General features: G+C 46.5%; 1 protein-coding gene across 1 annotated transcript; it reads left to right on the plus strand.

Moving 5' to 3' along the window:
- The first annotated feature begins 1,117 nt into the window (after window positions 1-1,117).
- HAPLN3 (hyaluronan and proteoglycan link protein 3) lies at window positions 1,118-26,160 on the plus strand. The gene is made up of 5 exons (XM_033167524.1): window positions 1,118-1,258; window positions 14,009-14,157; window positions 17,420-17,788; window positions 21,670-21,972; window positions 24,922-26,160. Exons 2-5 carry the CDS (start codon window positions 14,037-14,039, stop codon window positions 25,200-25,202), a joined length of 1,074 nt encoding a protein of 357 aa, XP_033023415.1. The 5' UTR covers window positions 1,118-1,258; window positions 14,009-14,036; the 3' UTR covers window positions 25,203-26,160.
- The last annotated feature ends 1,490 nt before the right edge of the window (window positions 26,161-27,650 follow it).

The raw sequence follows: 27,650 nt of genomic DNA on the forward strand, positions 1-27,650 counted from the left end.
GTGTAAAAGCAGCCATGGGGTGCCCCGGATGAGATCAGAGCAACGGCAATGGGGGGAGGGTGCATTTAACCATTTTCCTGGTCAACATTATGGGGAGATGGGGCAAAAAAAAAAAAAATCCAAGTTGCTGCCTTAATATCCTTGCAGCTTCTATTAAGTAAAAACAAGAGAATAGATTTCCCATGTAACATTTGACCCTGATTCAAGTGCTTCCCGCTTCAACTCAATGGTGAAGCTTAAGGATATTTGGAACGCCCTCCCATCAGATGTCAAGGAAATAAGCAGCTATCTGACTTTTAGAAGATATCTGAAGGCAGCCCTGTTTAGGGAAGCTTTTAATGTTTTATGTTTTATGGTGCTTTTAATATTCTGTTGGAAGCCGTCTAGAACTGCTGGGGGCCCCCAGCCAGATGGGTGGGGTATAAGTAATAAATTATTATTATTATTATTATTATTATTATTATTATTATTAGGTTAGTAACATGGACCTTTAAACACCTTATGTATCTGTAAAGCTCCCTTGCCTGCTGCTGATCCCTGCCTCCATCTCTCTCTCTTTTCCTCTGTGATTTTCTTCTCATCCCCAAGGAAATTTTTTGATTGTAGGCTCATAGTGGCAGAGACCTTTCGCAGATAATTTAATAATAATAATAATAATAATAATAATAATAATAATAATAATAATAATAGATAGATAGATAGCTCTGCCCTTCTTGGTAAGCAAGGATGGAGAGGGTGTGTCTCTCCAGATGTTGCTGGGACACCCCCCCCCCCAACTCCCACCATTCATCCCTTACTGTTGGCCATTCTAACTGGGGCTGATGGGAGCCGGAGTCAAGCAGCACCTACAGGACCACCATTTCCCACGCCTGTTTCCAAGCTCGTATTGGTGTTCACTCCAGAAAACCTCGACAACAATATGAAAAACGAAATGAGTAGCAGGCGATTACATATGCAGGATGCGCAAGTCTTTCTAGACGGTCTGGGTACCATCTCCTTGGTTATCCCCATCATTTCTTCAGCCTGCTTTGAGGCACGGGGGACTGGAAGAGGCGTGCTTGCTCCTTTAAGAGGCTGTCCTTAAAGCCCAGAGGCTCGGCCCGCGTCTGCTCCCCTTTCGTCCCCCTCCCTCCCTTTTACACATTTCATTAAACTTTCAGCTCAACTTCCTCACTCACTCTGCAGTGAGCGATCCAGCCAGCAGCGCCTGCCTTTCCTCGCCTCTCCCTCGACCAGAAGATTGGTTTGGCTCTCATCTGTAAGTTTTGGGATTCCTGGAATGAGGAACTCAGGATTGGGGGTGTTGGGGAGGGGAAAAGAGAGAGATTTTCTTTCTCTCTCTTGGGATGCTACTTTGCGTCCTAGGGGATGGGGCGCTTAGAAGACGTAGGGCTGGGGGGGGGGAGAGAAGCAAGTGTGCAAAGCTTTTAAATGCACGGCTGTAGGAAGTTCGCCCTTTTGCCAACATGTCCTGGAGGCATGTTGTCAACGAGAGGATTTCTTTCTTTTTGGGGAGGGGGTGGGAGGGAGGAATTGACGGGACAGGCGTAAAATCCAGAGGGGTGTGTGTGTGTGGCTCCACCTCATTCCCACTCAGAGTAGACCCATCGAAAGGAATGGACCTTAGTGAGCCATGTCCGTTCACTTCAAAGGGTCTACTCTGAGTAGGATACAAACTTGGAGCATGCCATCAATGCTGTCGTGATGACTGGGAAGTGAGCTCTGGGCATAGCGAAGTGTAAAAGAGAAATTATTCCAGCCGCTTCCTCGGAGCTAAAAGAAGCATTTTCTGTGATGGTTGGTCAGACGATGCAGTGCACATTCTGGACGGACGGACTTGCAATCTCGTACCATCCCATTGAGTTTAATACGGTTTACTCCCAGGTAGGCGTGCACAGGACTGCAGCCTTAAGGACTAACTGTATCTTGATTTTAAGCACAAACTGGTTTCAAACCTCGAAGTGTGAATACTGTTGATGTGATGTGAGCTCGGATGAGGAAGGAAAGTGGAAATGTCCATGCTGCTCTCATTTTTACCTTTGCATCAAGAACTGGCTTAAACTGCATTCTTATGATTATCCCACCCATACCCTGTTTCTCCTAAAATAAGACATAGCCATAAAATAAGCCATAGCAGGATTTCTATGCATTTGCGAAATATAAGCCGTTCCCCAAAAATAAGCCATACCCCGAAAATAAGCCATAGTGACGTGGTACCTCCCATTAAAACAGCCTGGAGAGGCGTGGCTATGCAGCGTACCGAAGCGACGCGGTTAAAATAAGACATCCCCTGAAAATAAGGCATACTGTGTTTTGTTGAGCGAAAAAAAATATAAGACGGTGTCTTATTTCAGGAGAAACACGGTACCTGGGAGGAGAGCCCATTGAACTCAGTGGGGCTTACTTCTGAGTAGACATGGAGAGGCTTGTGCTGTTAAACACAACCCTGTCCATACCTCCTGATTTATGGGATTGTGAACCCCTTGAGTCTCCTTCAATTCTCCGCTGACTGTTGCTGTCCCAGATATGCTTCTAAATCCAAAGGCTAGCCATGCTTTTAAAATCGGAATTGGAGAGCTACGTTGATTGCATAGGGTACCTCCAGTTTTAGGGAGCAGAAAATGTGGGACAGCAGGAGTTGGAGGAGAACCCCATGTGGATGAGGAGTAGTCAAAGGGAACACAAGGGGTTCACTATCTGTATTAAGGCCAAGGTATGGACTGGCCCAATTTTGCATGTGAAATTGCCCAAACAACTGGCAAGGAAACAAATATGGAAGGGATGAAGAAATGTAAAAGCAGAATGGGCTACAAAGTGCATCTCTGAAAGGAAGGGAGGGCTGGCTTTAGCAGAAATGCAACAGGCACGAGTAAATGTACTGGCAAGACAAAATAAAAAATAAAAATATTCCTTCCAGTAGCACCTTAGAGACCAACTAAGTTTGTTCTTGGTATGAGCTTTCGTGTGCATGCACACTTCTTCAGATACGGAAGCTCATACCAAGAACAAACTTAGTTGGTCTCTAAGGTGCTACTGGAAGGAATTTTTTAATTTTTTAATTTTGTTTTAACTATGGCAAACCAACACAGCTACCTACCTGTACTGGCAAGGCGACCCCTTTACAGTTTCAACAAATATGTCCTGGTTAATCAAGGAAGACTTGTAACTTGCCAAAATGTAATATTTCATCACAATGCATATGCTAAACTAACAGAGTTCTTCACAGCTGATTTGCTGCAAAATTCTTTGGATTATACCGTCAGTCAGCTCTGATGAACTCTGCTAGTTTAGTATATGCATTGTGACATGATTTTTAAGCAAACACATCACCTGATGACCTAGAAAAGGGTGATCTCTCTCCTGGGATTCTATGTGAGGAGGACTGTGCATGTATGCTTAACTGCTAAGCACAACTGGGTTCATTGGGACTTTCCCCCATGTAGGTATGGTAAAGTTTCCATCCCTAGTCCTTCTTGCTAGATGAGACCTGAAATTCTGACCTATGTCTAAAGCCACTCCTGGAATCTATTGCTTCCCATAAAAAGACTCTGATTATAAATGGATTCTTATCGCCCATTGAACTGTATATAAGGAAAGGTGGGATAGGAGTATATGAATTGTAAATGTGGTCTAAACCACTAAGCTTGCCGATCGGAAGGTTGGCGGTTCGAATCCCCGCAACGGGGTGAGCTCCTGTTGCTCGGTCCCAGCTCCTGCCGACCTAGCAGTTCGAAAGCACGTCAAAGTGCAAGTAGATAAATAGGTACCGCTCCGGTGGGAAGGTAAACGGCGTTTCCGTGCGCTGCTCTGATTCGCCAGAAGCGGCTTAGTCATGCTGGCCACATGACCCGGAAAAACTTGTCTGCTGACAAACATCGACTCCCTCGGCCAGTAAAGTGAGATGAGCGCCGCAATCCCAGAGTCGTTCACGACTGGACTTAACTGTCAGGGGTCCTTTACCTTTGCCTTTTTAAGCAGATATATGTGACCTGTGTTGGCTAGGATGTTGTGTTTGCTTTCGGTCCCAAATTCTTTCCTGCATTGACACCCTTAATTTTTAAAAAGTGGAATTGGAGGGGAGTGAGTCTCAGCAACAGAGATTTGCTTTGCCTACAGGAGGACCGAGGTGGAATCCCCAGCATCTGCAGGTAGGGCAGGGAATGTCCCCTCCCTGAAAGCCTGGAGAGCTGCTGCCAGTCAGCGTAGACAGAATGGAGCTAGGTGAATGAATGGCCCAATATTTATTTTTAACTTTATTTATTTATTGCACGTATACCCCACCTTTCCTCCAAGGAGCTCAAGGGGGTGCATATGGTTTCCCCCTCCTCATTTAATCCCCACAACAACCCTGTGAGGTAGGTTAGGCTGAGAGGCAGTGGCCGGCCCAAGGTCACCCAGTGTAATGTGTGGGAATTTGAACACGGGTCTCCCAGGTCCTAGTCCAGCACTCTAACCATTACACTTTGTTCCTAAGCACATTGAAATCTCATTGGGATGTAGTTCCTTTCAGCCTTTTTCAGACATTAGCCCAAACATGCATCTGGAAACACTGTTCCAAAAGTTTGTATGCTACTGTAAGTAGAGCTGCTGTTTCGACTCACTTTGGGTCAGGTTGCGACTGAGTAGGGTCATGCTACCACAGCGGAAGACCAGTGGAGGACTTCTTCCATAGCAACACCTTATATTGTCAATGTTATTTAATATATTGCTTTCCATATGCTGTCATTCTCTCTTCAACATCTTACTTTCCTCAACCCAGTTTAGAAGTATGCAACATACTTTGTCCTTTCTGCATCTGCCAGCATAGATTCCTAGGTGAGCTTCCTTCCAGGAAAGTGGTTTTGATGAAATCTTGTAGGCTGCAGGGCACACTCGGAAAGTTGCTCCTTTGAAATTGTATGGGGATTATTTCTGAGCAAGCTTCCTTTGGATTGGGCTGTGAAATACGGAAGTCTCAACTATAGGAAAGATGCAGTGACTAACATCCACCTGACATGGATTTCAGCAGCTGAGATTTGAGCATATGCTGTACTTTCCTGCCGGTATCATTTCTGGCTTAAAACACTTGACTTGGTTTGGACAGTATCCAGCAGAGGGATGGGGGTAGGAGTTTGGTTCCATTTGCATTCAGAGGCAAACTTAATTTAATTTGAATTTCCTGAAACAATATGTGACAATTATTTGCACTTCTTTGCAGTGCAGTTCTCGATCCAAGAGTGACAAATATGCATAAAAATCTGTCTATTGGTGAAGATAACATACATGCATTGCAGGGGTTTGGATTGGATGATGCTTGTGGTCCCTTTCAGCCCTACAAGTCTGTGATTCAGTGATAGAATGCATTAAAATTGGAAAGGTTTCTTGCAAAAATCTGTCCTTTAGGCAAACTTGCATGAAAAAAAAATGTATGTTAGGAGAAATTTCCAGTAAAGTGACAATGACTGTTCATGGGGACTGATGTGAAGGTTCAATTTTAATATCAGAAAAAACGGGAAACTGAACAAACCCAAAATTTATGGATTTGCCCTTCCCAAATGCAGTGTATCTAATTCAGGGCAAATGCCGCCTCTCCTATTTAATTCTTCCTTGTCGGTGATAATGGAAGATATGGCGGAACAAAAACTCGGTCTCCCTATTTGAAGTACTGTCCAAGAAGAATCAGCACAGATTCACACTGTGCAACTCAACCCTGTAGATGCTGTCCTTACAGGATAAAAAAAAAAAACACACACAGCAAATTCATCCAAGTTTCTGGATTGTTGTGTTTTAAAGGCATACGTACGCATGCCGACAGCACGCACCAAAAAATTATAATTGTTGATCTGGGCACAGGAGGATTTTGGGAAGGTCAGTGTTACACTGAGATTTATGTAATCTGGTCTAATGGAGCAAGTATCATAATGGCTCAGTTTAGATGAGGGGGGCAGATTGTAGAGGAAATCCACAGCTTGTTTAGGTAGGGGAAGGGGCTGGAAGAACAGTCAGCATTTTATGCAGGAAGAGGCTGTAAGGAGACCCATGTAAACTCGGTGGAGAGATAGGGTCCTGGGGCAGTTTCCTGTAACAGGAGTTTTCCTTTCCCCTTATAAGCGAGTTTCTCTGGTGGGAATTAGGAAGCCCAAGAGAGAGATGAAAGAGAAGCCAGTAGAGAACAAAGAGGGGGCATTGTAAGACGTGTTGGATTGAGTGAAGGGATAAATGATTCAATTGACAGCATATATAAACATCAAAATTGCTCTGCCGGGTCAGGATAAGGTCTGTGTAATCTGACAGTGGCTAGCCCCATATGGTTCCAGAAACTGTTCAAGCAACGCATGCCCATCCACTCTTTATCATCAGCATCTTTGTATCTAAGGTATAGATATTGTATATGCAAGTTCTATGTTTCACTTAAGTTACCATGGAACAATAGGCATGCAGCTTCCTGGGCAAGATACGACTTCTTATTTTGTATCATGCCTCACTGGGTGCTTTTCACAGAAACACCTCTTCACTGGTCTCTTTGGTGTCTGCCCCTTCAAAAAATGCAGAGCAAATTTGGCTCGGGGCAGAGTTAGGGTTGGACTGAGGACTCAGCTACATTAGTAAAAACAACAACGTTTTGAATGCATTATAAACATTCAACACCAGATGGCGACAGAGAGCAAAAAAAACCTATGTGATTTTTTTACAAAGAGTTTTTTTTTTGTTATAACAATTTAATTTCTGGCTTATTTATAGCGTTCCCCCCATTTGTGTAGATCCACTCTAGGACTGGGGAGCCTGGTTCAGAGCTTTGATCAGCTAGGAAGCTCACTGCATACCCTTGGATCAGTCACTTTAACCAACCTTACAAGGTTTTTGTAATAATAAATGGAAATGAGGAGATTCTTAAGCTTCTCAGAGGTAAAGTGGGATATAAATGTAAGTTGCCACAATGCTCATTGAATTTAGTAGTCATTTCACATTTGTGTTTCAAAATCATCCACCCTGTTCTTTTAAGACAAGTCCCTGCTAATCTTCTAAATATGGAGGTTTGACTTGGAAACCCAATGCAGGCAAGATGTGGCTTCAGATTTTGTAGTGTACACTTGTGCAACCAGTGGGCTACAGGATGACTGCTGGTGTGGATGTGAGAAATAGATAAACTGAGGCTCCTGCAAGCTGGAAGCACAGATCCATCCACACACCAGGCATGCCAACTGCACCTCACTGTGAATTGCTTGTTTGGTCTTTCGCTGTTGCTTTCAATCCGTCTCCATCAGAAGCGGGGAGCAATCTTGCCTCATTTCTTCATCCAATGTGTAAAGGCTCAGGAGTGCCTCTTCCATCCCCGGAGGAGGCTGCCTGTTATCTCTGCATGATCCCCTGCTCTGAACGTGAAATTGTAGAGTTGAGACCTTGGAGGTAATCAAGACCAGCCACTGCCAGTACAGGAAAACTGCTGCTTGATAGATGGCCATCCCATTCCCTGCTTCAGAACCTTTGCATGCTCGGAACAGAGATTTAGGCACAACCCTGCATCAATTTACAAAGGAATAAGCTCCTACTTCACTCAATGGGGATACTTCTGAGTAGACATGCACAGGGAGATGTTGTTAAGCAGCAGTGTCATTAAACTTGATGACACTTATTTTTGAATAGTCATGCATTACGATATTGCTGTTGTGCAGAAATACAGGGTGGTACTCAACTATGTTTTACTTAGACTAGACCAAATGGGTTGCATTCCACTAAGTCCTATTCAAAGTAGACTCATTAATGAATCAAAGTTAGTCATGTCTATTAACTTCAGTGAGTGTTCTGAGTAGGGCCAGCATTGAATACCGCAAATTGAAATTAAAGGTGCTAACTTAGCCATGGTCATTAATTTCATTAGGTATTCTCTGTGTTAAACTTAGTTGAATGCCACCCACAGAGGGGCATGTTTTTCTGAAAGCATCTGCAGGGCTGCCACTATTGCAAATGCCACACAACGTTCATTCTACATTCGTAAGGAATCAATGTCTTACCTGCCCTCTGGAACTCCCTGCCTATTGACACCAAGCAGCTACCTTCCCTGTATTCCTTTCAGCACATGCTAAAAATGCTTTTATTTAGGCAAGCTTACCCGGGCATATGTTTTAATCTGTAATTACAGATTACAGGTAGTTTTTAATTATTATTTTTATTCCCTCTCTCTCTCTCTCTCTCTCTCTCTCTCTCTCTCTCTCTCTCTCTCACACACACACACACACACACACACAAAACACAAACACACACACTTGTTTTTTTACTTTGACTTCCATTGATCATTTTTAATGCATATTTTATGTTTTTCGAAAACTGCTCAGAGGTTTCCTTTACAGTTCTGCTGTACTCAAATTTTGTTAGATAAAAATAAATAACTGGTTCTCATTTTTCCACACCCTGAAAAGAAACCACTTTTGGCATATCAGTGAAAGAGAGCCACCAGTTTTAATTCAAAATCTTATTTCGACATGCCTGGGTAAAGGTAAAGGGAACCCTGACCATTAGGTCCAGTCGTGTCCGACTCTGGGGTTGCGGTGCTCATCTTGCGTTAATGGCCGAGGGAGCCGGCGTACAGCTTCTGGGTCATGCGGCCAGCATGACTAAGCCACTTCTGGCGAACCAGAGCAGCGCATGGAAATGCCGTTTACCTTCCCGCCAGAGCGGTATCTATTTATCTACTTGCACTTTGACGTGCTTTCGAACTGCTAGGTGGGCAGGAGCTGGGACCGAGCAATGGGAGCTCACCCCGTCGTGGGGTTCAAACCACCGACCTTCTGATTAGCAAGCCCTAGCTCCATTAACTCTGTGTTAAATGGACAGATGTTAACAACTACTAGGAGCGGCAACAAAATGTTGCAGTGTGGAGTGTTTCTGCACAGGATGCCATCTACCCATGCCCTCCTCTAGCACACACAATTCCATTTCCCCTCCCTCCCTCCCAGTCCCCCTCCCATCCAACAGACGATCAGCATTCTGTGGTTACTTTGCACGTTCAGCTCTTATTCAGGCATTTCACTCCTTAGTGTCTGCCCCCACAAAATAGTTCTTTTGCCCTTCTGCAAATCTCAGGATTTTTCCAAACCTACCAACAACCATCTCCTTGTTTGCAGTGCTGTTTCATTCACATATTACCTGCCTGGACCTCTGGATATTGGAAACAGAGGGAATGATTTGCTTAAATCTTTTACCTGGTCTTCAAAATGTGATGGGTATGAGCTTGCTAGACTAGTGAGTAATTCAACAGGACAGCCAGAAATAAGAGGGGGGGGAGAGAGAGAGAGAGAGACAGAGAAGATCAAACCTCAATTAGAGCAGGAAAAATGGAACATGCAAACAAAATATCTGCTTTAAACTGATTGCATTTTTAAATTGCTGTAACCTGCCCAGGGACCTTGTGTTGAAGGGAGCGTAAGCAATCAAATAATTAACGGCAGTATAAAAATAATGGTGCTGGAGGAGACTCTTGAGAGTCCCATGGACTGCAAGAAGATCAAACCTATCCATTCTCAAAGAAATCAGCCCTGAGTGCTCACTAGAAGGACAGATCCTGAAGTTGAGGCTCCAGTACTTTGGCCACCTCATGAGAAGAGAAGACTCCCTAGAAAAGACCCTGATGTTGGGAAAGATGGAGGGCACAAGGAGAAGGGGACGACAGAGGATGAGATGGTTGGACAGTGTTCTCGAAGCTACTAACATGAGTTTGGCCAAACTGAGAGAGGCAGTGAAGGATAGGCGTGCCTGGCGTGCTCTGGTCCATGGGGTCACGAAGAGTCGGACACGACTGAACGACTGAACAACAACAAATAAAAATAATGCGGTGTGGAGTGTTCTGAAGGAGTCAACTCCATTCCGTTTCCCCTCCCCAGTTTTTTTTTTTTTAAACAGAATTTATTGACATTTTCACAAAATAACACAAACCCAACCCCACACCTACAAATACTAAAACAAATACAGATACACATAATGTCAGGATTCTTCTTCTTATCTATATACCTTACAAAAAAAAAATTTCTAGTTCTGAATCTTGACGTTTGACTTCCCCCGCCTATACACCTTCGGTTTTGAAACAGTAAACTATTTCCTTAACAACTTTTCTCTATAAAAAATTTAACTTTACTTAAAAAGAAAAAACACAATTGTCTTAATCTTTGCATTATAACCTAAATCTTAACCAAGTATTCTTATAGCTAAACTTATTTCTTCTATCGTTTATCATGCTGCTTTTAACTTAAAGTTCAATATCTCCTTACTTATTTAAAATAAACTTATAATTAACAGACTTCACTCTCCGATTTCGGATACCGTGGCAGACCGTTCAGATTATACATTTAATATTTCAACCCACTCCCCCTCTGTCCATTGTTTTTTTCTGCCTTTCATCAGAACCGGTTCTCCAATTATCTTCTTCTGGATGTCCACAGATCCAGGCTGCATTCACAACAAACCTTGCATCGAGCTTCAGGATATTCATCCCCTCCATTCTGGGTTTCTCCGTTTCTTTGTGCCATGCTACTTCTTCTTGTAGAAATCTTAATTCTATGTCCCTTGCCCCCGAGCTGCCACCTCGGGGTCTGGATATTAAAAATCTTCCCGTTCCAGGGCTGCCACCCCCAGAAACCGGCCCCCCTTCCATTCGGAGTTGCCCAGCCGTCTCAGACCATCCTTCCAACACCTCTCCCAGCTCTTTGCAAAAGTCTGTTTCCATTGTGTAAAACTTTTGAAAAGCCTCTTCTGTGGATAATAAGTTCTTTCCATTTATAATTCCACTCAAGGCTTTTAGTTTTCGATCAAGCAGTTCCAGTTGAAGGACAGTAAGCTTTTCCTCATCCTCCCAATCATTCAGTGCCAACACGAGCGCAAAATCCAGCATCTTGGGGGGGAGGATGGGTATCAAGTTTCAGTTCCTGTCTCTTCCTTCCTTTGTTTCAATTTTTTCCCACGAAAGTCCAAGTCTCCGCCATTTCTCCTACGCCGGAGTATAAAGACCAAAACTTCAAATGGAGATATTTTTTCCTCAGTTAACCCCCAAAGGGAGATCTCAACAGACTCAGTTTTCAAATTCCAAATGCTTTCAATGCTTGTTGTAGCAGCAGTCACTTAAAGAGTTAATTTCTTTCACCCCCCGAAGGGAGGGAGGCGGGCTGCCTTTCTTCTTTCCCCCAGATCGTTCCAGGAAAACAAAGAGTCAATCAATTACTTACAGCCTCTGGGTTCTTAACAGCTCCTTAATGACAGGTAGAACTTAGACGCTCATCACAGGCTTTGTCGCGGCATTTACATCCCGGTTGGGGCATTTCCCCTGAAGCCCGGCTCCGTCGTCCCTTCACCCCCACTCCCCCTTTACAGGGGGAGCGGGGGAAGGGTTCGGAGCCACAACGGGCACAGCCGGGGAGCCCAGAGTGCGGGACGCTCTTCCCGCACCCCAACCGGAGCCCCGCTTTGCGGTAGCAGGGCTCCTAACCCCCGGGATGGACTGGGTGCTTCGCAGCCGAAGCAACCCACGACCACCCGCAATGGCGTCCGCCGCCGGAAGTCCCCTCCCCAGTTTTCCATCCCTCTCTCACCCTTGAAAATGTGTGGTCACTGAGCATGCTCAGACATCATTGAACTATTTTTTTAAAAAAATTACTCCCATAGAATTTTTCACTCTTAACATTGTTTCGTTGTTGTTGGCATCTGTCTGTCTTGGGAAACGATGGCAGATAAACGGTTTGACTTTGGGAGTAAAGTCGAACGGTCGAAGAGTTACAGTGCCTTCTGTGTCTTTTGCGACGGATATGGGAGAGACATGTTTTGTTGCAGCTGGGGCAGATGAAGGAGTCCAGTTTTGCTGCTATAGGTGAATGGTAGTATTTTTTCTCTCTGATGTTTTGACTTCTGCCAGTCATGGAGGGGCGGGGAGTCCCCTGAGCACCCCACTACTGCCTCCTTATTTCCCGTTAGTTCCCTTTGTGGTGTAGTGATTAGAGTGTCAGACTAGGACCTGAGAGACCAGGGTTCGGATCCCTACTCGGCCATGAGCCTCACTGGGTGACCTTGGGCCAGTCACCATCTCTTGGTCTAACCTACCTCACAGGGTTGTTGTGAAGAAGAAATGGGGAAGAGGAGAACCATATGAAGCTCCTTAAAGAATCAGGTGGGGTATAAATGCAATAAATTATAAATATACAGCAATCATAACTCACGACCCGAGTTTGCTATCTTGGTGTGTGCTAATGATTGCAGAGTTTAGCATCTCTTCAAAATGTGCGCGGCTGAGACAGCAGCCTTGGATGAGGCGAGTTGGGAGCTTGAGAGCTGTTTCATACCAAATCAGACTAAAGGCCTATGTAGTTCTGTTTTGGGACTACAAATCCCACCATCCCTAGCTAACAGGACCAGTGGTCAGGGATGATGGGAATTGTAGTCCCAAAACAGCTGGAAGGCCAGGTTTGGCCATGCCTGGACACTGACTGGCAGCAGCTCTCCAGGTTTTCAGGTCATTTCCCAGCCCTACCTGGAGATGCCAGGGTTTGAACCTGGGACCTCTCTCACTCGCAAAGCAGATGTTCAGCCACTGAGCTATATGACCCTTTGAAAGCTTGAGTGTGTGGATTTTCTGGTATGTGTGGCAACGATGGGAAATGACTGGATGCCTTTCATAAGAAGAGGGGGGAGTTTCGGGTCTCTGCAAGGCCCCCTCCTTTTCCAAGCAGCAGCAGCAGCAGCAGTGATGGTTTCAAATAGGTTGTAAATTTTTGTCTAAGCAGGGGGCCAAGAAGTCAAATTCCAGAGCTGAGAACACAAGCAGGGAACTGTGTGGGCACCAAGTGCCCTCTGTTGGCCAGAGGGGAGCTTGCACAGACTTCTGTGATTCAGTCTAACCGTGCGCAAGGTTAAGCGTGTTTACTCAAAAGTAAGCTCTGCTGGGTTCAGTAGCACTAACTCCCTGGAAAGTGTACGTGTGCTTTGGATTGCAAATGTGTGTGTGTGTGTGTGTGTGTGTGTGCGTGTGTGCGTGCATATGCTCCAGCCTTGTGAAGGGAGGCCTGCGCCTGATGATAACTCAGTCAATAGATCATGCAACAATTAATCTCAGTGTCAGGGACTGGGCAGAGGAGGAATGGTGGAGACTGCCTCCCCCTCCTGACCCTTCCAGGGAGGAGGAAGAAGAAGACAGTATAGATTCACAACAGGGGTTTGAGGGAGGTCGCAACTCAGAGGCAGATGAGGGGGAAATTTGGGGAATCATGGGAGAGCCAGAGCAACGCCCAGCTGACACGTCATTAGAAAGCATTCCAGACCCTCCATCTCCCAGAACCCGGCAAGCCTTAAAAGTAGGAGGGCAAAGAGATCAAAGACAGAGGGCATGTAGCAGCACCCGTAGAAGTGACAAATGAGGAAGTGGGAGAAATGGGTGTGTGTGTGTGGAGATTCACTCAGGACAACGCCATTATCTAAGAGGCTGGGTTCTATAGCCTCTCTCTGTAAATACTGAAATAAAAAAGGACGGTAAGAAACTTTCCCTTGTCTTTATACTTCCCTGGGCAACCAGCCAGGAGCCACTGACAGCACCCAGACACTCAGAGGGTTGTGGGTTTGAGATCCACATTGGGCAAAGGATTCCTGCATTGCAGGGGGTTGGACTAGATGACCCACATGGTGCCTTCCAATTGTACAATTCCATGCTTCTATGCAAGTCTGTGTAACTGTAGTTGTTTTGTATATTCACTGATTTAGCAACTGGACATTAGATTGGGCAGGCATTGTGGTTGCCATCAATCCTGCTCTGGTGAGAGTAATTGAACCCCCCCTTCAAAGTTTCACCAATTATTTCTGAATTGTGAGTTATATGTACAAATTTGTATGTGCAAAATTTATGCAAGTGTTGTCTTTTTAAAATCTCTCTCTCTCTCTCTCTCTCTCTCTCTCTCTCTCTCTGTGTGTGTGTGTGTGTGTAAGTTGCCTCCCTCACATACAACAGTCTCTGTGCATTAACCAGTTTGCTAATTCCCTGCTCCCCTCCTTTGATGGACAGGCTCCTGTTCTGGAATCTCCCGCAAGTGATGCTCTTCCTGCTGGTTGTGATGCTGCTGCAGGCGAGCAGCTGTTACTGCGGCCTCCCTTTCTACAATGGTTTCTACTATGACCGGGTCATGAGTGACAAAGGAGAGGCTGACGAAGAAGGTAAGAAGTGGGAAGGGGGGAAACCAAAACCAAACGGCACCTGAAGAAGAACTTGAAGGAACTGGGCTGGGCTGGAAGGCTGCCGCAGATCCAGGAGATGCCAGGACCTGGAATAGCTCAGTCAGTAAAGCACGAGACTCTTAATCTCAGGGTTATGGGTTCGAGCCCCACATTGGGCAAAAGATTCCTGCATTCAGGGGGGTTGGATTCTGGTCGCTTCTAACTCTACGATTTTATGATTCTAGTCATACTTTTAGAAGCAATGTGTCTCTGATTCCCAGTTGCTGGGAAGGCTCCTTGACATAGGCATCTAGTTGGCCACAGTGAAAACAGGATGCTGGACTAGGTGGGCTGTTTGACTGACCCAGCAGGAGTGTCCTTACCTTTACAGATGTGGAAAGCAGGCCATGAGAACCTAATCCCAGAGGAAGGCTGCTCCATTGGGGCAAATGGGGCCCTCTCCCAGCTCCCTCATTCTGCCCTCAGCCAATGTCCATCTTCCTGCCCTCTTATTTATGATCAGTCCAGGGCATGTCCCTGGCTGTCAGCTTCCCCTTCTTAAGTTTCAGTGTTGCCTTTGTAGCACTCAGCAGGGAGGGCAAAACCGGAATGAGTTGACTCTGCTTGGCATTGCCTCTAGCGCCACCTACTGTTGTCCTCCCTCCCTTCTGCACTACCAGTCTTAATGAGCACCTCTCTTCTTGGATGTTTGGGTTGTGAATGCCGTTGCTCATGTGGCATTTTAGTTTAGAATTTAAAAAAAAAGTGGGTAAGGCGAGGGGAGACATGACAGAGGTGTCTATGTGGAGGAAGTGGGCAGGGGGAAGTTGTCTCTCTCATACAAAAACCTTCAAGGAAGGAGAGTCCACCACTTCCCGTGGGACTTAAACAGAGTTAGTTAAATTATTGGAGGATTGAAAGAGTGACAGAAAGAGAGACAAAATGTGCCTGGTCCTGCCCACTTTTGACTCTGACCCTTTCCATTGCCAGCACGTCTGATGTCAGCATGCCCACCGGCGTGCACATCCAACATGCACATCCTACCTCACTGGGCCTTCCGGAAGCTGCAGTGGGCCTTGGTGGGCCTTCTGGAGACCGTGGAGCAGGGGCTGGCAACCTGTGGCCCATGGGCCGGATGTGGCCCATGAAGACCATTTTACTGGCCCACGAGCCACCTGCAAACTGTGCCGCCCCTTGGCAAGTCTTTCGCATGTTGTGCTAAACCAGCACAGTGTGGTGCGGGGACTTGCCGAGTGGTGCCATTTCCTGTGCGCATGCACAGATACCAGAAACCGTGTCTGCGCATGTCCACACGCTGAAAATTGCTTATGTGCAGGCGTGATTTTCAGCATCTGGGCATGCACAGAAGCAATTTCCGGCGCCGCGGACATGTGCAGACGCGATTTTCGGCATCGTGCTACACCAGTCTGGCCCACGGACGATTTCCATGGAAGTGATCCGGCCCATGGCCAGTAAACCTTGCTGACCCCTGCCATGGAGAGTCCTGTTGGGCCTCCTTCTGCCATGTGACTTTTAAAATTTTAATTTATTTATATTTTTTGGATTTATACATTTCACTGATTTTACAATCGTTTTCACATTTACAAAACTTGACTACCTTCTCCCTCTTTCTGCCGTTCCTTAAATTTATTTTTAATATCTCCTGCATATCCAAATTAATTTAATTTGCTCGTTTATTCATCTTCTTTAAATATATTTATTCTTATAAAACTGCAGGTTATTACAACAATCCAGCCAATGTTCTTATCCGTTTACAATTCGTCTGTAAATATTCAATAAACCGTTTCCATTCTTTTATAAAAAGTTTCCGATCTTGATTCCTTATTCTTCCTGCAAGTCTCGCCATTTCTGCATATTCCATAAGTTTTTATATCCATTCTTCCTTTGCTGGGACTTCTGCTTCTTTCCATTTTGGGGCGGGTAACATTCCTGCCGCTGTAGTAGCATACATGAATAAGTTTCTATACAGTTTAGGTAGTTCTGTTCCTAAAATTCCCAAAAGAAAAGCTTCTTCTTCTTTTTTACAAATGTTATTTTAAACATCGTTTTCATTTCACTATATATCATTTCCCACTAAGCTTTAACCTTACTACATCCTGCTGCGTGACATCACACATGCGCTGGATGCTTGAGGACACCCACACGTGCCTGGCACCCACAAATTGGGGCAGAACCCGGCACGCTTGACTGGCGTCTTCTTCTCTTCCCACCACTGGCATGCATCCCTTACCCCTAAGGGAATGTGTTCCTTAAGGAATCATGCTTATATTATAGTGCACCTTGGTTCTCAAACTTAATCCTTTCCGGAAGTCCGTTCCAAAGCCAAAGCGTTCCAAAACCAAGGCGCGTTTTCCCATAGAAAGTAATGCAAAACAGATGACTCCGTTCCAGACTTTTAAAAACAACCCCTAAAATAGCAATTTAACATGAATTTTACTATCTAATGAGACCATTGATCCATAAAATGAAAGCAATAACCAATGTACTGTACTATACAATAAATAAGGCAGTATTGTTGATAATAAAAATAGAAATTATTATTTTTTTCTTACCTGCACTGATGATAAAGAAGAAGAAGAGTTTGGATTTGATATCCCGCTTTTCACTACCTGAAGGAGTCTCAAAGCGGCTAACATTCTCCTTTCCCTTCCTCCCCCACAACAAACACTCTGTGAGGTGAGTGGGGCTGAGAGACTTCAGAGAAGTGTGACTAGCCCAAGGTCACCCAGCAGCTGCATGTGGAGGAGTGGAGACGCGAACCCGGTTCACCAGATTACGAGTCTACCGCTCTTAACCACTACACCACACTGGCTCTCATTGTTATTGATAGTCATTGTTTGGATGGGGGGCTTATATCCATTTCCGCAGTCACACAATCAGTCAATCGGTAGCTGAACTGGGCTCCACAAAGTCACAAAAACAAATTAATCAAAAACACCTCAAAAACAAAAACACAAAATAAATAGCCAGAACAAAAGTGCCAAATTTAATCCATTCCGGAAGTACGTTTGACTTCCAAAATGTTCGAAAACCAAGGTGCAGCTTCTGATCGGTGCAGGTGCCCTGGAGACAATAGCCGACAGCCACATCTGACGTTTGGTTTCCAAAAAATGTTTGAAAACCGGAACACTTACTTCTGGGTTTTCGGCGTTTGAGAACCAAGACGTTTGAGTACCAAGGCGTTTGAGAACCAAGGTACAACTGTATTTCATACCCTGTTTTTCAACCCCAACCCCTGCAGTTCAGTTCCGTGCTGTAAGGCTGATGGTCGAGACTTCCCCGGATGCCGTCTATGCCTACCGTGGTGCCAACGCCGTGCTGCCCTGCCGCTATCATTATGTGCCCAAGCTGGACGTCCCGCGGAAGATCCGCGTCAAGTGGTCCAAGCTGCGGGAGGACAACACCAAAGATCAGGATGTGCTGGTGGCGTCTGGGTCGAAGCAGCGGAGCTTTGGGGGGTTCCGGGGCCGCACGAGCCTGCAGCAGGCGCCTGATCAGGAAGCGTCCCTGGTGATCAATGACTTGCGCCTGCACGACGCTGGCAAATACCGCTGTGAGGTCATCGATGGCCTGGAAGATGAGAGCGGGATTGTGGAGCTAGCGCTCCAAGGTGAGTGGGATGGTGCATTCAGGATCTAGTGCCTGTTTTAAAAATCATAATCCAGCTTCAAACGAAATTCTGAAATATTCTGGATCGCGGTGGGGAGGAAGCTGAGGGCTGGGGCCAAATCCAGCCCTCCAAGTCTCTCTATTTAGCCCTCGGTACTCTCCCTAGCCTTTTGCTGAATCCTGCCTTTTGCTTGCCTGTATGGAAGATAGAAAGGTAGTGTGTGCCTGTGTAGGAACTAGGCTGCTCTACAAAGCTAAAATGTATATGCGTTGCTTCACCCACACTTGCCTCTGGCTCCACCCACCAATGGCATGTGGCCCCTGGTAAGGTTGCCCACCAGGGGATGTGGCCCTCAGGCTCAAAATGGTTTGTATCAGTATCTGGGCGTATGGTTTTACGAAGCTATAGTCAGGAGGATGCAGGAAAAATCCACTCGGATCAAAGCATAAGAAAATGTGGGAGCGAAAATTCGCATCCCCTCTGCCGCAGAGGGTGGATTCCCGCCCCCCCCTTCCAGTAGCTATCTTGGCTTTATAAAGCCAAAATTGTTCCCCAGATTCTTTCTGGGGCACCAATTTGGTTTCCTAACCGTAAGTTTGAAGGAACTCAAACTTTTTCCTTAGGCTAATATTTTGGGTTCCCAGGTGGGTTTCTGGAGCTACTCTGAAACTGGAAGTTGTCTTGAATTCATTGGGGGTGCTTATTGTGGATATATTCCGTGCATTTGTGGCTCTGTTGTTGCTTTGTGCTCACTCCCAGTTCTTTCGTCTCCAAGACAGTGTTTGATTCTTTCGAATCACCTTGGTTGAAGGCTGTGGTGCATAAAGTTAGCTCAATTGCTCTTTCACCCTCATACCTGCTAACCATGGAATTAAAGGGAGCCAAGGTTAAAGGTAAAGGTACCCCTGACCGTTAGGTCCACTCACGGATGACTCTGGGGTTGCAGTGCTCATCTCGCTCTATAGGCCAAGGGAGATGGCGTTTGTCCACAGACAGCATCCGGGTCATGTGGCCAGCATGACTAAGCCGCTTCTGGCGAACCAGAGCAGTGCACAGAAACGCCGTTTACCTTCCTGCCGGAGCGGTAACCTATTTATCTACTTGCACTTTGAGGTGTTTTCGAACTGCTAGGTGGGCAGAAGCTGGGACCAAACAACAGGAGCTCACCCCGTCGCGGGGATTCGAACCGCCGACCTTCCGATTGGCAAGCCCTAGGCCCCGTCGTTTAGACCACAGCACCACCCACATCCCTTTGGTAGCCAAACTAATGGTTAAGTCTCTGATCTCCTGGAACTTTAGGGTCTTGCATGAGGACTTGTCCCTCCCACCCCTCAGTCACTGGGAAATCACACCCCTGCTGTAAAGACAGAATGCCATGCTTGGGATGGTTAATCTTCCATAAACACAGGGAAGCTTCCTCTCTGGTAAGGCTTAATGTTCTCCCCTCTAATCTATTCGATGGCAGATATAATAAAACCCCAAGGAACAACAGGTGCTGCCCCTGCAACAATGCTGAAGGGGCATCTATCTTGCATGTACTTTTCTATTGTAGTTTTTCTTAAGGGGCTGGGAAAGATCTAATATATTCTATTTGCTCCTCTGTTTGTCGTCACAGCGGGCTTTTCTAGGGAAATAACGGGTAAAAATACCCTGTAAATAGGACATTGTGGGGGCCTGGCTTCTGCTGTTGGGGGGGGGGAACCTCAGATAGTTGAGTACTTTCAATGATTTTCAATAGTATTTGTGCCCCCCGGTGACACCCATGAAACTGTCCTTTTCCCGCTTCCTAATAAACACCTTTGTGCAGGTAGAATCCTTGGGATTTTCTAAGAAGTCTGGAGGCGGTTACCAGAACTGCCGAGTATATACGTATTTCTGGCCACCAGAGGTCACCAGTAGCCTGTGATTTTTCTCAGTTTTTTTTTTTTTTAAATTCTCTCTATCTTCTTTCATCCAAGATGAAAGGCTCTGTGGGAATACATTAAGCATCCCCCCTCCCCGTGTGAGGAGCCAATCCTGTGATTATATATTGCTGCAATGCCGGGCAGTATGTTGTTTGACTAAATGGACTGAAAGACGAGCGTTTTCTCTTTTTAAAACCATTGTACTGTGTGGGTTCACAACGAAGCCTACTTTAGCTTTGTTATTATAATGATTAATTAACCAAAAAATTAGAACAAAGACCTACCTAGTTTAGCATCCCAGACCCCATTGTGGCAAACAAGAAGCTATAGGGGAACTCCTGGACATATCCAGGATTCATCTGTCGAAAATAACAAACAAAAAAGACCCCCAGAACATCACTCTGCCCCACCCCCGAGAAAAAAACCCAAAAAACCTGGTGTCTGGTTTTTCATTTTTTGAAATATGGCAACCCTACATGAGGGCAAATCCCTCTTTATCCATAAAGCTCACTAGTGGGGTAGGAGAGTTGAAAATAACGCCAATATATTTCACATCGAGACCGCCTCCTGGTCTATATTTTGCTCTAGTAAGTTTAGTTTGGTCAGAATTGAGCATGCACTTCCAGTTGTTGTTGTTTAGTCATTTAGTCATGTCTGACTCTTCGTGACCCCATGGACCAGAGCACGCCAGGCACTCCTGTCTTCCACTGCCTCTCGCAGTTTGGCCAAACTCATGCTAGTCGCTTCGAGAACACTGTCCAACCATCTCATCCTCTGTCGTCCCCTTCTCCTTGTGCCCTCCATCTTTCCCAACATCAGGGTCTTTTCTAGGGAGTCTTCTCTTCTCACGAGGTGGCCAAAGTACTGGAGCCTCAGCTTCAGACTCTGTCCTTCCAGTGAGCACTCAGGGCCGATTTCCTTATGAATGGATAGGTTTGATCTTCCTGCAGTCCATGGGACTCTCAAGAGTCTCCTCCAGCACCATACTACCAGAGTTAACCCTAAATACATGACTTCTGGTAAATGAACCACCATAGAGGGCCATGAAAATTTGTGTCCTGGTTTTTATTTGGACTCGTCTAAATGTTCTTATGTCACTGGAAGAAAGTGAGCAGCAATTCACAAGAAGCCAAAGGCTTTGTGCGCACCTCTCTTGGGGACAGAAACCCAGAGCTACAATTCTCAGAGTTTCCTGGCAAGAGGGATTGGTTGTTAAAACTGCTCTGGGGATCAGAGCTCTTGAAGGGCAATAGGGGCCTCCTAACAACTCTCAGCACCCTTAACAAACAACACTTCCCAGGGAATCCATGACTGCTATTAATGTGTAGTTCAGATGCTGCAGGCCTGCAGCTCCCAACATCCCTGTCAGGATGCTGCCAGCAGCTGCCGGCTGGTTGTCCAGGGAAGTATAAAGACAAGGGAAAGTTTCTTACAGTCCTTTCAAACTTTACAGAGAGAGGCTCTAGAACCCAGCCTCTTGGATAATGGCGTTGTCCCAAGTGAATCTCCACCCCTCGCCTCTCCCTCATTCGTCACTTCTATGGGTTCTGCAACATGCTCTTTGAGCTCTTTGCTCTCCTACTTTTAAGGCTCGCCGGCTTCTGGGATATGAAGGGTCTGGAATGCTTTCTGATGACATGTCAGTCAGCTGTTGTAAATCTAGGCTGTCTTCCTCTTCCTCCTCCCTGGAAGGGTCAGGATCATAGCTGTGAACTTTCCCCCCTTTTAAAGGGAAATTCCCTTATTCTGAATAGGATTCCTCGCAAGAAAATGGAAAAGTTGACAGCTATGGGGAGGATGGGGAGGCAGTCTCCACCATTCCTCCTCTGCCCTGTCCCTGACAACCCCTGACCGTTGGCCCAGCTGGCTGGGGCTGATGGGAGCCGGAGTCCAGCAACTTCTGAGGGCCATAGGTTGCTCACACCTCAGTAAATGATCCTTCCTCCTCTACTCACTCAGCAACTTTCTTTCCCCCAGGAGTGGTGTTCCCTTACCAGCCTCAACGTGGGCGTTACAAGCTCAACTTCCACGAGGCCAAGAAGACCTGCGAGGACCAGGATGCCATGATGGCCTCCTTTGAACAGCTCTTTAAGTCCTGGATGGAGGGCCTTGACTGGTGCAATGCAGGCTGGCTGACGGACGGCACAGCCCAGTACCCCATCACTGTGCCACGGGAGCCCTGTGGAGGGAAGCACATGGCCCCTGGCCTCCGGAACTACGGAGAGCGCCACAAGAACCTCCATCATTTTGACGTCTTCTGTTTCTCTTCTGCTCTGAAAGGTGAGTTGTTCTCTGCCATAGTTCACCAGGCAGGCTACTTTAAAGGAGGGATGGGGAGATGATGGGCCTGGCCGTAGGTTCCCACTCTGGCGATTTCAGATCGACTACTGCCTCTTTCCTTATGACCTTGAGATCATCTTCTGAGGCCCTCCTTCGTGTGCCCCCTCCTCAAGAGGTCCGGAGGGTGGCAGCATGAAAACGGGCCTTCTCTGCAGTGGCTCTCCATCTGTGGAATGCTCTCCCCAGGGAAGTGCGCCTGGCCCCTTGACACCTTTAGCCGCCAGGCAAAAACGTTCCTATGCCCTTTTAAAATGTGTTGTTGTTGTTGTTGTTTTTTTTGGGGGGCATTATTGGGTTGTTGTTTTTATTTTTATTAAGTATTTTGTGGCTTTATATGTTGAATTTATTCTGTGAACTGCTCTGAGACACCTGGGTATAGGGCGGTATATAAATTCAATAAATATAAATTCAATTAATAATAATAATAATAATAATAATAATAATAATAATAATAATAATAATAATTACTGCAATGCACCGGGCACGGGACAGCCTTTGAGGACTGCCGTTAGTTCAAACTACAGCCTCTAGGCCAGGCATAGGAAAACTCGGCCCTCCAGATGTTTTGGGACTACAATTCCCATCATCCCTGACCACTGGTCCTGTTAGCTAGGGATCATGGGAGTTGTATTCCCAAAACATCTGGAGGGATGAGTTTGCCTATGCCTGCTCTAGGCTGCTGATTGGGACTTGATCCATCTAGCTTGGTTCAGCTTATTCTGACCTGCAGCCGCTCTCCTGAGTTACAGGCAACAGACCTTTCCGGCCAAGTTGGAGATGTCCTTGGTGTGGAACGGGACCTTTTAGATACAGCTAACCTCTCATTCAGCTCAACACCAGAAACCTTGTTATGCATCCTGCTACTCTTAGAGGCGCCCAGCCTGCAGAATCGCTATCCAAGATAAGTCTTGGTTGGCTCCCTCTCATCTGAGCTTTTAAAAAGTCATCTGGCTTTCAGCTGGGCTTGGAATTCATCTCACTCCTGTTGATTGTTTCACCCTGAGCTTCATTTTACGGTAGTTAATGGATCTGGGTAGTTTACCATTCGCTTTTGCATTTGATGGGTTTTAAGGAAATGCTCTAAATGCTGTATGCTGCTTTGAGTATGCTTTTTATTAGTACTACAAAGAGCAATCATTAAAGGAAAGATGAGTTCTGGAGTCTAAATTCTCCATTTAACTCCCTGTAACTGTTCATGGACTCTGGTACTGAAAAGCACAATTTGTGTTTTCTCATGTGCTGTGTTTGTCTTGATAACTCTGTCCTGCATGGGTTACCAGCATGGCTCTCACAGGCAGACATGTGCTCAAAGAGGCTTACCTGGCACCTTTAGGGTCTCTCCCCCCCCCTTGTTTCAGGGACTGGACTGAGAAGGAACGGTGGGTACCGTCCCCCCCCCCTTCTCCTGAACCTTCCTGAGAACAGGAGGACAGTATAGATTTAGAATAGTGGTTTGCAGAAGGACGTAGTTCAGAGGCTGCAGAGGGGGGAAACTGGGAATTTTTGGAAAAGGAACAGCAAGAAGAAGAAGCACCAGGGGAGAGACATCTGACAATGTCTTTGGAAAGCATTCCTGATCCCCCCCCTCCCAGGACCAGGCGGGCATTGAGAGTAGTAGAACAGAGAGCTCAGAGGCAGAAATCTCAGATTAGCCGACGCAGGGGTGACGTATAATATGAGAGATAGAAGGGGTGGGACTTTACTCGGAGCAACGCCATTATTAGGGAAGACTGCATTCCTTCACCTCTTCCTGTGAATATTAATAAATTACGTGGTAAGAACTTTTAATTGTTTCTCTGCTTCTTGGCTGCTACCGCGGGGCGGATCAGATTCTCCGAAGCTATAATTAGGCTTGGAAGAAGCAGGAATGAATCTTCTCTCCACAAATACAATCTCCAGGAAAGAACAACATCCTCCTAAACTCCCCAATTAGGCTAGCAAAAAGCTAAAGCCTAAAGGGTAACTAGGGAGTAGGGAAGGGAAGAAGAGGAGGAGTAGGAGTGTATTTTTATTTGTTTGTTTTACTTTATTACATTTATATACCACTTTTCTCTTCCAAGGATCTCAAGGTGGTGTGCATGGTTCCCCTCCTCCCCATTTCATCCTCACAACAGCCCTGTGAGGTAGGTTAGGCTGAAAGACGGTGGCCGGCCCAAGGTCACCCAGTGAGCAGAGGTTCGAACCCTGCTCTCCTAGGTCCTAGTCCAACATGCTAACCATTAAGCCACGCTGGCGTATGTCCTTGTGGTGCATGGGAGACGCTTTGTGTAGTGTGGTGCACACATGGTTGTAACACATGTCTAGCGACCACAACATTTTCTCTGGTTTGCAAAGGACTGGTGACACCTGCTTCAGCATATGACCATTGTTTAGGGTCTGCAAACCCAAGGTGATAGCCAATGCTAGTCCTTGATGACTTTAAGAGAGGACCAAATAAATTCATGGAGGAGAGGGCTATCGATGGCGACTAGCCATGTTGGATATGCTCTGCCTCCACAGTCGGAAGCAGCAATGCTTCTGAATGCCAGCTGCTGGAACCCACAGGGAGAGGGCTTTGTGCTCGGGTCATGCTTGTGGCATCTGCTTGGCCACAGGATGCTGGACTAGATGGACCATCTGCTTGGCCACAGGATGCTGGACTAGATGGACCATTGGCCTGATCCAACAGCCTTCTTACATAGTCAGATTAGACCCACTGGAATGAACGAATCCAGGCTGGTCATCCTCATTAACTTCAATGTGTCATCTCTGAGCAGGACTTAGCATTCCGTATAACCCCAAATAAACTAAACAGGAAGAAAAAAAAGCAGGACATGTATCTTTAAGTGGGTCCCTTTTGGGGATTTCCCCTCATTGCTCCGTAACTCTTTCTCTGCCCCCTCCCAACAGGAACTGTTTACTATCTGTCCGGCCGCGAGAAGCTCACCTTGGAGGAAGCCAAGCAAGCATGCCAGGATGATGGGGCTGAGATTGCCAAGGTGGGCCAACTGTATTCAGCATGGAAGCTCTCTAATTTGGACCGTTGCGACGCTGGCTGGTTGGCTGACGGTAGTGTGCGCTACCCCATCACTTCGCCCCGGCCCAACTGTGGTCCCCCGGAACCCGGGATCAGAAGCTTTGGCTTCCCCAAAATTGGCAAGTTTGGAGTCTACTGTTACAAGATGAGCTGAAGGAAGGCCAATGTATGGACGCTGTGCACCAATGGACAATATCCTTCCGTTGCCCACCTAGAGTTTATTATTTAAAGGGCCAGTCTCGGGGGGGGGGCAGTTTTAATTGTATGTTTTATTTTGTGTGTCCCCCTTGGGCTTTGTTTTCTTTTACATTTTTGTAACAAAAGGGTAAGAATGCTGCACACCCCCACAGAATAGCCTTGGAGTAGACTTGGTGCTGATCCTAAGATTCTTCCACTTCCATCGCCCGTCTAATCCAGTGGTAGAGAAACCCCTCCTGAGATTTAGTGTTGTTTTTTCTGTCTGGTCATCTGATTTCTGGAATGGACTCAGGCTGAGATCTATGGATGATATTGCAAAGCTGTTTCGTGCTCAGCTGGGTCTGTACAGTGGTTACCGCATCTTGCCAAAGGATTCCCAGTCCCGATGGGAGATTCCCAGTAGTTATAAGGTCTTATCACCCCACGATGGGTTTGCCTCCTAGTAAATCCAGTGTTTACAGATTAGGATGGGGTGGGGAAACTCTCCAGCCTGAGGGCTATGTTCACTCCTGGGCAACCTCTTGTCAGTGCCGTGAAGGGCCAGAAGGAAAATATAGCTTTGTACAGTACACCTGTTTCTACATATGCCCCTCTCTGTCTTCGTTCCAGAGAAGTAAGAGACGTCATCAGAGTTCAGTGACACATTCCAGCAAGGCAAAAACACTCGAGGGCGTGAAACAAGGCTGGGAAGGGGTGTGGCTTAGAGAGAGGGGGTGTGGCCATTAAAGGGACTGACTTCTGAGTAAGCATGCCTGGAATCAGATCACCATCAGGAGGGTCACAGGAGCCTATCTCTGCAGGTTGGAGATAAACACACACACACACAGAGCAAGTAGGACCTCTGGCAAGGGGTTCTTCCCCCTGTAGCAAGGTCCTGATCCTGCTGGTCATGCTGGTGCCTACTTTTGTTCAAACAAAAAAAAAGCAGGACACATGAATATAGTCTTTCATTTAATGTCCCTTTTTTTTGGGGGGGGGGGCTGTAGAGTATACAAGTCGGATCTGCAGCAAAATGTTGCAGCATATATTTGTAGGAATGTTCCAAGTTCTTGTTGGCTAGCCATGCCCTCCTCCCAGGTCACAGGCACATAGGAAACTGCCTTTATACCCTTACATGAAACTACCTTGCCACTATTATGGGAAGCTCTCTAAGTTACCATACTCTGGCACCTGCGTGCTCTATTCTCGTGTGTACCTCACCTTTTGGTTTTGCTGTTCAAACTTGGGGGTTTCTCGGACGTTTGCGAATAAAACCCTTAAGAAAACCACCCAAGGAATTTGTTGCACTTTGTGTGTGTGTGTGTAGGGGGGGGGGCTCCCTGATTTGGAGGATCTGTTCAACAAACACTAAACAATTTTTCCAGGGGGTGAGTGGAAGCTGCCAGATCTGGAAGTCCTATTTCTACTGTTAGGGAAAGCTTTCGGAGCAGAAATAACACATGCCGGTGAATGTATGCATCTGTGTGTGAAAGGGAGAGGGCGAGAGGGAGAGAACGAACATCTGGGATAGAAAGGGGTTTTTGAAAAGTGAAATGTATCAGGGAATGGGGCGGGGGGAGGAAGAACGGGAAGGAAATAGCGGTGTGGTGGTGTGGATGCACATGCATGCGAGAGAGGCTACAAGCCTGTTGGAAGGCGCCCTGAATGAATTGCATTCATGTAGGTGCCAACAATTTAATCAAAAGCCCATGCTTACCTTTGCACAACATATCAAAGAACTCCCCGCTTAAATATTTAATTAAAATCCAGCTCCCAAGTCATGTAATGAATTCTTAAAAGTTTGCCGTGGTTTGTTTGCCTCCTTCTTCTCCGGTAATAATGAAGCAAGTCTGACGGGGACATGTAAGCAATGTGCTGTGCAAAGACACAACAATGCTTAAGGCAGACAACCCAAAGGGCGCACTGCTCTTTTTGTTCATTCATGTGGCGCACATGGGCCATTAGACTCTGATGGAGCCCCGAAAGAGGCAGTTGAGATAGCTGAGATGCATGTTTCCTTTATGGTAAGGTAAAAAAAGGTGAAGGACCCCTGGACGGTTAAGTCCAGTCAAAGGTGACTATGGGGTTGTGGCACTCATTTTGCTTTCAGGCCAAGGGAGCTGGCGTTTGTCCACAGACAGGGGCGGAGCAAGGGGGCGGGGGGTGGGCCTCCCCGGGTACCGCCCTGGGGGGTGACACTTGCTGGCCCGCCACTTGCCTCCATGCCACGCCGGCTCCGCCCAGGGAGCCGAGCGGCGGAAAAAAACTTTCAGCGGCTTTTTCCGCCGCTCAGCTGGCCTTTGAAGATGCAGCATGGAGGCAAGGGGCGGGCCAGCAAGTGTCACTCCCCAGGGCCAGCTGCCCCACCCCTCACCTCCATGTCGGGGCTCCGCCCAGGGTGCCCAGCGGCGAAAAAAGCCGCTGA

The sequence above is a fragment of the Lacerta agilis genome, chromosome 13 (assembly GCF_009819535.1).
Source record: "Lacerta agilis isolate rLacAgi1 chromosome 13, rLacAgi1.pri, whole genome shotgun sequence".
NCBI lineage: Eukaryota > Metazoa > Chordata > Lepidosauria > Squamata > Lacertidae > Lacerta > Lacerta agilis.